General features: G+C 37.5%; 2 protein-coding genes across 5 annotated transcripts in view; one reads left to right on the top strand and one right to left on the bottom strand.

Moving 5' to 3' along the window:
• LOC133527819 (zwei Ig domain protein zig-8-like) overlaps nucleotides 1-13,918 on the top strand; it is a 299,524-nt gene that overhangs the window by 132,865 nt on the left and 152,741 nt on the right. The gene's annotated exons all lie outside the window — the stretch shown is intronic.
• On the bottom strand, nucleotides 8,595-8,924 carry LOC133527876 (uncharacterized). The gene has a single exon (XM_061865070.1). It carries the CDS (start codon nucleotides 8,922-8,924, stop codon nucleotides 8,595-8,597), a length of 330 nt encoding a protein of 109 aa, XP_061721054.1.

The raw sequence follows: 13,918 nt of genomic DNA, 5'->3' as shown, positions 1-13,918 counted from the left end.
AAGGTCTCCTCAGACTTATTTATCACGTTAATATTTCTAACCATTTTCGAGATACAGTTTGTTAAACATTATTGCAAAAATCTGTATATTTCAGCCCTAGTAAGTAGATCCGATGAATGACATGACATGTGTCAATTTAAGATGTAAATAGCTTTACCTGGTTGCCCCTGGTATAAAAACATTTCATTTTAATGATTTTGTTTTACTTTTTAATCCAGCTTTACGATTACAAATAGGTAACACTATCCTTACACCCCACAAACAATAGACCACCTTCTACGATCATGCCCAAAATTCAGCATAGCAAGATTCAACCATGAAATCATCGGTCATAATCTCCAAATTCAACCTTTCAGCCTCCCAGACCTCATTAGCAGAGAAAGTACATTGACCTCATTTTGCAAACTATCCAGGACCATAATCAACAGTCTAAAAAAGTTCAACAACACATAACAACTCATCTACACCATCCATCTTCATATCTTAACATTCATTACCACCATCACCTTTCATAACAACACAACATCACCCCAGTGTCACATAATTAATTCATTAGAGATATAAAACATCCCACAGACCTTACGGATCCACTTCGCGGGGACTGGACCCAAAATTTTAAACGCATAATAAAAAATAAAAAACACTATCCTTTCAGCTCAGTCTCTATAAATGTTCCACCCTGTGTAAGAGCAATGTAGATGAATAGAATAGAAAATATTTATTCAGTCAACACATCAATACAAATAACACCTATAGCAAAAACAGGGCAGGGCACAAACAAAACAGTAGAAACAGAGATCTTAAGCCGAAAAGCCTCATCGTCGAACGCCGTACGCCTGGGTCACAATGGAAGAACAGCGCTGGATTGCCATCAGCTACATGCTGAGTTGTGACGCTTTTATGGTATTTGTGGCTAAATGTTATACATTGTATTGTCCGTGTTTGTTTTGTCATAAATAAATGTATTTCCTTTCTTTCAAATGGTCTCCACTCAGCAATCCAGCTGGCACGACTAGCGTGGTCAACGGCGCTGGTTTTATGTGGAACCGGCGGGGTGTGCGGGACAAATCACGCAAACTTATCATTTTATACCAACGGTGTTGCTGCAAGCTACAAAGCGCCGTCAGGTTAGATTAGGTTAGTAATCTCAAATCACGCTAGATAACATAATTTGCACTGCCCTAATTAGGCAGAGGTCGATAGATGGTTTATCATAAGGTGAACTTGGGGGCTGAGCGCAATATGTATCTACATTTTTCGTAGTCTATAGTATTATTTGATATACAATTTTTAGTAAACAGCAGCTAAATACCACTAGACCCTACTCATAGTGTTGTGTTCCTGCTGGTGAGTAAGGAGTGCGGAGTGTTAGGTGCATGTAACACCTCTGGAGTTGCAGGCGTACACAGGTTACGGAGTGCTTACCATCAGGTGGACCGTATGCTTGTTTGCCACCGACTTAGTATTAAAAAAAAACTAAATCCAAAATAACTATTTAACCTTAGTTTTTCTAAGTAAATCATAATTTTGAACAAATGTATATCAAAAAATCAAAAAGAAAACTTGAATCAAAACCGTATTGAAACTCTTAAAACATGTTGAGTCAGATGACACTATTCTCCATGTATTAGTAAATTACTAAATGTAAATATTTTCTGTACCACTAGAATACTACTAGCGCAACATACGCTCAGACAATTAGTATGCAAAACATTCGTACAACATCGAGATACATATGGTGTTTATTTACATATATATCTGTTGGTTTTATTTGGTCGAGTAATTACTTAGTAAATGGACGATAGTAAACCGGTGACGTAAATTAATGCAAGAGATAAAAGATCCACCAACGAGATGAGATAGCCATCTTACCCAAATTCTATTCAGCCCGCGTAGCCAATGCGCCAATCGTTAACGCTCCTTACGAATACGAAATAACTCGCATTTTGGTAAGAAATTGATGTATGGAGTTGGCACTCTATCTTTATTTCTCTATCATCTTCCTCGTATTGTCCCGCCATTTTGCCACGGCTCATGGGAGCCCGGGGTCCGCTTGGCAACTAATCCCTAGAAATCTGAGGTGATTCTGAGGTGTTCCCCTTGCGCTATGACATGGGGTTCTTCAAGAAACAGGTATTTAGGGTTCTCAAAGGTTGGCAACGCAAGTGGCTCCTCCGATGTTGCTTATGTCCATGGGCGGCGATGACTGCTTCCCATCAGGCGGCTCGTCTGCTCGTTTGCGGCCTATGTCATAAAAAAAAATGGCGTTGGCTCTAGTTTTTCGAAAGCGACTGCCAACTGACCTTCCAACCCAGAGGGCTAACTAGGCCTTATTGGGATTAGTCCGGTTTCCTAACGATATTTTCCTTCACCGAAAAGATAGTGGTACGAGCCGGGGTTTGAACCCGTGACCGCCGGATTGCAAGTCGCACGCTCTTACCGCTAGGCTGCCAGCGCTCTTTTTACTTATTTCTCTATGCCATTCCAAACAACGTTGACCTACTTTAGCAGTTCGTTGACTGGAAAATTGGCACATGGAAGACGTTATCAGTGTGAAATGGTGTGTCACTATCAGTAACTACATCAGCGAGGACATTTACTGAATGAATACTTCCAAGGGTTATTTGAGTGCATTCGCTAGAATACGAGTATATGCTTGACTTTCCAAGCCAGAATAGGTTTGGAATCGCCTAGTACGCTTGATCACAAACAAAATCAGTTATTGGACATAATATGTCATAATAACTCCATTGCCGCGAATCGCGAAGTCTATACTCACAGACCCAATAGTTTTTTTTTTACTAGGTAGCTAAAAAAATTTCGAAATGAGTAATACATATCAATAATGTTCTTGCCAATCCTATCGAGGTTTATTGTCTTAGATATCCAGAAAATTGGTTGTTTTCTTCTGATTTAGATGAAGGTTATATTGGTTATCCCGACCGAGGTAGGTAATGATGGGAAAAGTTTTCTGTTTGCGCACAAAATTAACTTGCTGGTTTATGTTAGGTTTACGAATTCCTGGCTTACGTGAAGGATTACTTCGTGTTTTGCCTTGTTATCAACAACTTGGTGTTTTATTTTTATTTATACTAGCTTTCTGAAGTGAAAACTTTTTTAGCCGCGCTGTGCACTTTTTGTGATGGGGAAAAAATGTTAAACTCGCGACAGGTATCGTGACCGACAGATTCGTCAGATTGAAAATTCGTAAGACGGATCAGTACCCCTAGTGTAAATATTTTCGACAGCGAAACGTGACGTACGCGTTTGCGTTAAGTGTCATTTTGTATGAGATTTTTGACTTTCCAAAACGTCCCGCTTGGCGCGCTGTTCAAAAACCCATACAAAATGAGACTTAACGCAAACGCGTACGTCACGTTTCGCTATCGACTAAATTTACACTAGGGGTACTGATCGAAAAACTGTTACAATGTCATTGAAGTCAGTAGACCGCAATAAATGAATATTGTATTTTACCACATACATGATAGTACTTTTATACTGATAATTAAAGCAATTCGTGCATAATTATTCCCTAACCATTCCAAAATATCAAAAATGCACAACGTTAATATCCAAGTTTTCACTTCTACCGACAGTGCAACTTGTTTTTTACCTTAGGGCCATCAAACTCTTCAAACAAAGTAGTTAAGAGAGAAGTATACTGCGTGAACGTCCATAGTCCATACAATAAGAGAAAACGTTTTTCTCCATGATTTTTAGGGTTCCGTAGCCAAATGGCAAAAAACGGAACCCTTATAGATTCGTCATGTCCGTCTGTCTGTCCGATTATGTCACAGCCACTTTTTTAGTATGTTATTGACACAATGAAAAACTAGGTTTATAGGTTTTCCTTTTTTTTGTCAAAATATGATAAACGATTTTTTTTTATACTGAAGTGATCGACATCAAAATCAAAGTGATTTGTTAAGATTTAGTTAGTGGAAAACTTTTTCTCCCGAAATAGAATTTCATAGAAAAATCTCCCGTTATTTTGTTAGATTCGAAAAGCTATTCTTACCTAATATATAAAGTATAATATTTTACTTTATTAACCGACTTCAAGATTTCAAAAAAGGAGGAGGATACTATATTTATTTCCACTTTAATAAGCAGCATACATTAAAGAGGATTTAAAAAGTTGTATGAACATTTACCTTTACTCATTAGAAACCTCAATCGCTTGTAGTAAAATTCTCGTTGAACCCTTTAAATTCACAGTTTCCGCAAAATATTTGTAAAATTAGGCCACAATACAATAAAACGTAAACGTAGCACGTATATAGCACAACATTCGCCCATTTCCATAAAAATTCCTTACCCCACAGACATCTTTGTTTAATAGTTAGACCACGCAAGACTAACCACACGCGCAAACGCTTCGAACATTTTCCCGCCTTTACGTAGAATTACTACCTCCATCCTTCATATTACACATCTATAGACAATTCCAACCTTTTCACCCCCTTAAAGAACGATTTCCGTGACATATACTATGACATAACCTTTCTTGCGTTTCAAATCATCCCTATATAACAAGTATCATCTAATTCGGTCCCATAGTTTAAGCGTGATGAGGTGCAGACCGACATAAGAGAGAAATAAAACCGGCCAAGAGCATGTCGGGCCACGCTCAGTGTAGGGTTCCGTAGTTACTCTTCCGTCACAATAAGCTAAACTGGAGCTTAAAGTATAGTAAATTAAACAAATAGGCAAATTTGCATAATCAGTACCTAACAGTAGCGGCGCGTGAAAATTCTGGCTAGGCAACTCGGAACAAAAAAACACCTTAACATTATGTACTTTTTTTTCATGATAAAAGTGAGGCGTGCGCTAGGTGTGTCCGGGCGCGACCTTTTGCAGTTAGTGTATAACCACCTTTGCCATAATATTATACACACAACATACAAAATATCACTGGTTTAGTAACTTTATATATAAATTTGTGCACACAAGTAAGTAAAATCACATAAAAACATTTAAAACTCTAATAATAACAACAAGCCTTGGTAACAACCGGGACGGGAGTGTTCACAAACACACAAATTCTAAAACCTATCACTACAAACAGTACTTTCTATGAAGAAACGTTCTTTATCAAATTATTAAACTTGAGACTACATAAGATTCTTGGATTTTTCTATTAAAATTCATCATTTTTTAAAGGTTTTTACAAAAATTGTTATCAATGATAGCAAAATACTGTACAATTTTACCCATTTATTCAATTCAATGTTTTTGTATGGCAATATTAAGTATTCGCGCGGCAAACGCCACTCGATTCAAAAGTGTAAACCATTACACTCCAATATAAATCTTACCTGTTTGTATTTAAGGTTTAAATTCAAATGAAGCAGCATGTTAATAATAACTGACGTTATCGCGGCCGTGTACAGCCTACCGCGTACCCCGAAGTTCGCAAATTGCGAGCATCTTTCTCTGTCACCCTAATTACGCCATTGGAGTAAAAGAGAAAGTAGCCCGCAATCTGCGTACTACGGTGTTCGCGGTAGGCCCCTCAGTGCTCGCGGACTTTATGAATATGTGCGTGCATTTTTCCAATATAAACCTTATGCTATTACGTTTAAGGTTTTTATTCAAATGAATAACCCGATACAAGACCGAGTTGCTTTGAAGCTCATTCGCGTGGACTCTCTATAGCAAACTTTATGAGCGTGTGCGTGAGCTTTCGTATCTGTGTAGTGGCGCATGAATGAATAGTCAAGCTTAGCTTCACTTCGCGCGCCTGCTATGATTAGTGCTTTAGTAAATCGTGTTATCAATTCCAAGGTAATGTAATACGTAGTGTTTTCATTATGGATATATTTTTAATTCTAATGATGATATATAAGTTTGGTTTATGTAGCAATAAATTTTAGGCAAGCCGGTGGGAATCGAGTTGTATGGACCCGCCGCCCCTGGTACCTAATTAAAGTAAGTCTTTTTACTATGAAGGGAAAACTTTTTGCGATAACTCAAAAACAGCTAAACTGATCATATCCGCTATAGTTTTCATTTAATGTCTTTCTTAAGCTCTACTTCCACGATTTTTTTCATATTTTTTGGACCTATGGTTCAAAAGTTAGAGGGGGGGGGACACATTTTTTTTTCTTTCGGAGCGATTATCTCCGAATATATTCACTTTATCAAAAAATGTTTCTTGCAAACCCCTATTAGTTTTGAAAGACCTTTCCAACGATATCCCACACTCTAGGGTTGAAGCGAAAAAAAAATTTCACCCCCACTTTACGTGTAGGGGAGGTACCCTAAAAAAAATTAAATTTTTAGATTTTATTGTACGACTTAGTCGGCTTTATTGATTTATATATCCATGCCAAATTTCAGCTTTCTAGCACTAACGACCACGGAGCAAAGCCTCGGACAGACAGACAGACAGACAGACAGACAGACGGACATGGCGAAACTATAAGGGTTCCTAGTTGACTACGGAACCCTAAAAACCATCCCTTGTCTTTATTACAAGATTTTATTTAACTTACCCAGTTAGTATGTACTCGTACATATGTGTGGGTTACAACTTCTAAGCCAAATTTGACCAACTTCTTGATTTCCGATTGAGCAGAAAATTTGCACACATAATGTAAATCGGGTGACTTACATATATATGCAAATGGAGCTGATCTGATGATGAAGACAGAATGTGGCCATAGGAACTTTATGATGAAACAACGCAACCTAAAACCTAATCGTGTTTGGGGATTTTAGAATTGTCTCGATGAGTATTACCTAGTTGCCTGTGGTAAGAAAAGTACAGTCAGCGATAAAAGCTTGTACCCAAAATGATATTTTTGCCAAAAGCTTATTTTGTTTCACTAGAACGAACCTACGAGTCGTTTTTTTTCACACGTGCCACGTGTCGTTGTGAATCACCGCCTGTGATGTTGTCACTGAATATAAAATTGCAAACTTGCGCAATAAATTGGCGATCACCTCTATAAATGATAAGACTCAAAATATACGTGCGGTGGCAGCATGGTTCCATTTTTATCACTTGTCACTATGCCCGTAATTTTTGCGCTTATATACTTGTTAGAACGTGACAGACATGGTGACAAATGATAAAGACCCGATCATCTTAGCCCTAGAGGTAGCTAAGCACGGTCGGATTTTAATCGCCTGTCACCATTCCTGTCACGGGACAGGTGATAAAATGCATCCATGCTGCAACCGCTATCTATACACATTAGGTACTCTTTACAAAAAAAGCAATAATGACGTCCCTGTCGCCGCTGATACGTCGGATACTAAAACCAACGGCACATGCGGCATCTATTCAGATAAAACAGTAATGTCTACTGTACGATGTTTACGTCCATTTTTGCTCACGCACCCTTGCGGACGTTTTAAGTCGTTCTACAGAAATTCCCTTTATAGAGTGTTGGCATTCTTTTGGTTGCCATGTAACAGAACCATGTAAGCGATAACAGGGCGTTGGAATTCAAGCTAACATGTGGGTCAATCCGTGCACCTAGTCCCAAAACAATATTTGAACTCATTGAGTGCGGGGGCTCTCCGTTCGTAGTCGCTTTCCTACGAAGCAGGAAATCGCTGATATCGGCTACGAGAGCGTAGCGCTACGAAATCGTTGGCAGTGAATGTGTTAATGAGTTTGAGAATCATATCAGTTCTGACACTCGCGCGATCATTTCGCTCGGACTTGTCCGCACTAGTGTTAGTGCGAGTGAGACACCGCACGAATGACAGCTGACTGATATGATTCCAATATCATTCAAATATCTTTTTGATGTGAGGTGCACGTTCGAATTGGCTTAGGTCTTGATAATTAAACAAAATAATAACATAATTTACGTTTTCTTTACTTTAAAAGGATGTTTATACGTACAATTGCATTTATTCTACTTCACTCATCTTCGCGCTTTTCTTCAAGTGTCTTTCCTAATACCAATCTCGTTATGCTAATTTTCGTTTGCTACACTATTTAATGGTATAAAAGCATAATTATAAAGATTTCATAAGGCAATGATTGAATTGAATGATTGACGGGATAACCCACTCCCTCATGGGCCGCCAAAAAATAACCAGTGATAATTTATTGAAGTATGCCTTGTGGCTACTTTATCATTGTCTCTTAAATAATACTTACAAAGAAAATGCGTGAGTGCCGTGGAACACTCTGTTAGAACGAAGCTAAGAAAGGAAGTTTACACGTACTGCCTTTATCATCACGTATGAGGAATTTATTTTCAAGTCCGTGTCCGTATCTGTGTCCGTGTCCGTATCCGTGCTGTGTTCATGTTCCTCATCCTCATTCTCATTCATTTTTATTCTTAATCGTTGGAACGAAGTTAAATAAGGGTCGTGGCGCGTTGTCGTGACGGAAAAATCTTACACTTTTTTCGCCTAGCCCCTATCCACCAAGTCCGTATCGTCCGATAAGGAACTTTGTTTCAGAAATACTTTCGTACAAAGCCGAGATTACTAGTATTTGGGAGACATTGATAATTGAGTTTATCGATTTAAAAACTCCCTACCTGTCATTCGCCCCCGAAAAACCGTTGTCTGATTTTTACATTATAAATACCTACTATTCTTCTTCCCAGACCTTATCCCATTTACTTGGAGTCGGCCCTCCCTGTCCTCTTCTTCCATTCTGCACGGTTTAGTGCCAGGTGTGCGTCATTAATCCCTTGCTCTCTCAGGCTTTTCTCCACCGTCGTCAACCAAGTGGCAGGTGGTCTCCCGCTTCCTCGCGTCGTCGTAGGCATCGCTAAGGCTACATTGACCATATGTTCAAGAGGTCGTCTTTGAATGTGCCCGTACCACCGTAGACGTTTCTCAACAAGTTTATCTGTTATCGGTGTGACTTTGAAACTGCCCCTGATGTACTGGTTTCTAATCTTATCCAGCAGAGTGACGCCTGCAGACCAACGCAGCATGCGCATCTCTGTGGTGTGAAGATAAATACCTACTATTGACAACGTTAAAGATCGCAGCACGTCAATGCAATTATGCCGAAATCTCGGAATCTCGCATGTACGAATATACACGGTAAATTTCACTTTTTCAACAGTATTTCTCAGATCAGTCACTAGGGAATTAGTGAAACACAAACATGCCACGTCAGGGATAAATTACTATTTGGTGTTGTACTGAAATAGCAAGATCGGGCGGAAACTAAAACTCCTTTACGTAGTTTTCGTCTAAGGCAGCAGATTTTTATGTGTCATGTTACAATAGCAAATAAAATTGTGTACGTAAGTCCTTATACTTGAATATAATAGCTTTTTTATGACGTCTTGTGGCAACATTACTTGTGCATTTTGTAAAACTACTGGGAGCTTTTTGTCGATTACACATACTTATCTCGATTTCGCGATCAAATATTATCACAATGTTTAAGACTGAAATAAATGGCATATACTATGGACAATTTCAGTTTAAAATTTTCTTATAGCAAAAAACACTCTTCTTCCTCGCGTTGTCCCGGCATTTTTGCCACGGCCCATGGGAGCCTGGGGTCCGCTTAACAACTAATCCCAAGATTTGGCGTAGGCACTAGTTTTTACGAAAGCGACTGCCATCTGACCTTCCAACCCAGAGGGTAAACTAGGCCTTGTTGGGATTAGTCCGGTTTCCTCACGATGTTTTCCTTCACCGAAAAGCGACTGGTAAATATCAAATGATATTTCGTACATAAGTTCCGAAAAACTCATTGGTACGAGCCGGGGTTTGAACCCGTGACCTCCGGATTGCAAGTCGCACGCTCTTACCGCTAGGCCACCAGCGCTTCGCAAAAAACATATATCAGAATATTTAATAAAAATTAAGTACTTGATTTGTTCCCTACTTATTCGCTAGATATATGTACATAGATAGATTTTTGCTAAATATACGACTGTGTAAGCGGAAAACATTACTTTTTTTAATAAAAAAAAACCGTTTAGTCTATAATTAGCAAAATTTAAAAATGAAAAAGTCAAGTCAAGGAAATCAAGGTAACAACGTGTTACTTTAGACATTATGATTTATGATGGTAGCTTTTTAGAATATAGGGCATAGTTATCCATTAAGCCGATTCGAATGTACATAATTACACATTGATGGCAATTTGATCTAATTTCTACATTATTACTGAAATTGAAATCTTCATTATTGTCATATTGTGAGTTACAATGATCTTAAAATTATGTCAGGGTAGAATCATCACAATCAATACTAAAACTAATCTTACAGCTAAATAATTATATAGGTTAAAAACTTAAGTAAGTCACCTGTTGTATGTAGTTGTGTTCGAATAGACAATACATGTTTAAAAGACACACACAAACAAAACAAATGTCTATTCGAACACGTCACAACTACATAGAACAGGTGACTTACTTAAGTTTTTTACCTATACAAATATTACATGTGATGCGAATAAAATGATTGGTACTGTTTACACACCTAGGCCTGTTAATTACTGACTCATTCACTTTATGAAATATTTTAGATTTTTTTTTTTAAGTAGCCTCATTATCATAAATAACTACGGTACGGTGTGTATGGCATACGGCGTCTACTACTATTTGATGGTTGTGTCTCAATTTGTCGTTTAAAAACAAAAGTTTGCTTTACAGGCCCAGGTGTGTAAAGCTGTATTAAATTCCTTTACATTATCATCTTCACTTCTCGCACCGCATGCGTAGTATTTTGACGACCGGTTTGGCCTAGTGGGTAGTGACCCTGCCTTCGAAGCTGATGGTCCCGGGTTCAAATCCTGGTAAGGGCATATATTCGTGTGATGAGCATGGATATTTGTTCCTGAGTCATGGGTGTTTTCTATGTATTTAAGTATTTATAAATATTTATATATTATATATATCGTTGTCTAAGTACCCTCAACACAAGCCTTATTGAGCTTACTGTGGGACGTCAATTTGTCTAATAATGTCCTATAATATTTATTTATTTTCGGATCTAATTTGAAGCACCTAAATCATGTCAAAACATGTTCACTGCAAATTGAGAAAAAATCATTTGAAAATTGTATTATTCCTTTACTCGACTTGTATAATACGCTTAGCAACTGCTAACAGTGAAATTACACCTATCGAAAAGTTCCAAAGTTCAAAGTAAGTTCGTTTAGAACAGCCAATTATAAGTTTAATCGATACGTATCTTGCAAAAGAAAACTTGTTTTAGCCAAACCCGCTCGTAAACATTCTACCGGGAAGTACAGTATTTAAAAGTTGAGTTTATTGTATATACTTAAAGGTGGGATTCCACCAGTATGTGGCACTGTATGACACAAGCATATTCAGTTGAAAAATGCTTGTGTCGCACAGTGCCACACACTGTAATCCCGCTTTTAGAATTGCTTATATTTATTTATTTATTTAATCCTTTGGGAAACAAACAGGCAAGAACAACACATATAGTTAATCAGATTACACATTCATAAGCCAAACAGTTTCCACTAATGAATAATAACAATTATGTTGCTCAGAAATTGCAAAAAAAAAAAAAACCTCAAATAACACTAACTGTTGAAAACAATATTAACAAATTGGCAAGTATGCTGAAATATACTAACTAATCAATATTATTATTAGCTGTACATTTTATTGCAGAAACAAACTGCTGTAATGATAAATGGAATATATCAATATCAGAAAATTTTTCATTATAAGTTCTACACGCTCTAGCTAAGAACTTATTTCTTGCATATGTAGTACGACCAAAGTTAATTACAAATAGGCTTGTGGAGCGAGTTCGCCGATCAGGACATCTAATTGAAATTTTAGACAAAAGATTGGGAGAATCAATAAGGCCATGTATGATTTTGAACAAAAATATCTGATCTCGAATTTCTCTACGGGTTTGAAGAGAGAAATTGTCAGGGCAAAAAGATTTAAATTTATATTTCATTGTTCTGATAAATTTGTTCTGAATTTTTTCAATTGTGTTAATGTGAACATTGAAATGAGGATTCCAGACTGTAGTAGCGTATTCTAAGTTGGACCTAACAAATGCGTTAAAGAGAAGTTGCAGAGTCTTAGGGTTTGTAAAATCCCTGCTTTGTTGGAAAATGAATCCCAACATTCTGTATGCTTTTGCTGAAATTTTGTCAATATGTGAAATAAATTGTAGTTCGCTATCAAGATTTAACCCTAGGTCCTTCACTTCAGACACAACCCTTAAATTTTTGTTGTTTAATGAATAATTATACTCTATCTTATTGCGTTTTCTTGTAAATGTAATGGCACAACATTTTTCGACATTCAAGTACAGTTCATTCATAGAACAATAACAACTCAGTCTATCAAGATCAGCTTGAAGTTTCATACAATCGTCACTTGATTTAATAATGGTGTATATTTTAGTATCGTCGGCATATAATAATAAGTCAGAAAATTTGAAACAATCAACGACGTCATTAATGTAAATGTTGAATAATAATGGACCCAAATGGGATCCCTGAGGTACGCCTGAAGATACGGGAACAAAACTAGAAGTGTATCCCTTTATAGCAACTGCTTGCGTTCTGTCACGCAGGTATGAAGTAAGCCATCTTAAAAGATTCCCGTGAATTCCAAAAGTTTGTAATTTATGAATGAGCAGAGAACGTGAAATTTTATCGAATGCTTTGGAGTAGTCGGTATAAATAACATCTACCTGATATAATTCTATACTATAACATCTATATAATTTCGCTTTTCATCAGGTTAGTGTTTGTTTCCCCAATTGGATTCTTAAAAGGTTTATGTTATTCTGACAACATAACTTACAGCATTTAATTTACGTTGCAATGTTGTAGGTACCTAAATATGTAGGTATGTATGTTCAAGTCAAATCTTGCAAGGTAAATTAGTGTCATTAACGGGTATAAAGCGATTATATTTCATTATTTTATCTTTTGTCCGGTAAAATAATTATATTTAATGGAGTTAGACCCGTAAATAACATTGAATATGTGTACAAAACGTGAGAAGTTAATGTGTTAGTAGCTAAATTAGCGGTAAAATTGGAAAATACCCGGAAAATACGGGAAATTTTCCAAACGACTCGTTTTTTTCAAGTTCCTTTCAAAAAAAACAATGCAAATTTCAGTTACAATACTTCCGAAAAAAACGAATAAAGCCGAAAAAAACAAGTTTTTTTTTCACTTCTATATTTTTTCCATACGACTTCAATTGGTAATTTAAACAGGAAGGTTAGGCCCTCTGCATCCATGTCTTAATGTCAACACAGTAAATGGAAAAAAAAAAACAGTTCTTGCGCTAACGCCGTTGTTATTAGTGTCCTTGAGTTTCGGTGTCCGCTTATGATCAGGCGAGCCATACGTGAAATGGAACGGCCTCATAGTTTTTTTTTTTATGGTAGAGGAGGCAAACGAGCAGTCGGATCACCTGATGGTAAGCGATTACCGCCGCCCATGGACACCTGCAACACCAGACGGGTTGTAAGTGCGTTGTCGGCCTTTAAGATGGGAGTACGCTCTTTTCTTGAAGGTTTGAAGGTCGTATCGGTCCGGAAATACCGCAGGCGACAGTTAATTCCACAGTTTAGCAGTGCGAGGCAGAAAGTTCCTGGAAAAACGCACAGTTGAGGACTGCCAACCATCTAAGTGGTGAGGATGGAAATGTTGTCGCGTAGGGCGATAGTCTAGCCGGTTACAACCCTGCCTGCGATGCAGGTCTTGGGTTCAAACTCTGGTAACGGCATTTATTTGTATGTTTATCACAATTTTTTGTGCAGTATATAGTTATGTATAAATACATGTATTAGTATTTATATATAACTATACTGCCCTACAAAGCCAAATAGCGCTATCTCAAAAGAAAATTAATTGCTAATTTATACGTTAGTTTCTAGAGCCCAACTGGGGTACCTCCACCTTACAGAACACAGCAGCCAAATAACACTAGACCCTACTCATAGTGTTGTGTTCCTG

The sequence above is a fragment of the Cydia pomonella genome, chromosome 18, assembly GCF_033807575.1.
Source record: "Cydia pomonella isolate Wapato2018A chromosome 18, ilCydPomo1, whole genome shotgun sequence".
Taxonomy (NCBI): Eukaryota; Metazoa; Arthropoda; class Insecta; order Lepidoptera; family Tortricidae; genus Cydia; species Cydia pomonella.
Note: the sequence above shows the minus strand (reverse complement) of the source record. Positions and strands in the feature narration are given on the sequence as shown.

What these genes read in the sequence shown, in the direction of transcription:
- LOC133527876 (XM_061865070.1), bottom strand. Translation starts at nt 8,924, where the DNA reads ATGCGCATGCTGCGTTGGTCTGCAGGCGTCACTCTGCTGGATAAGATT.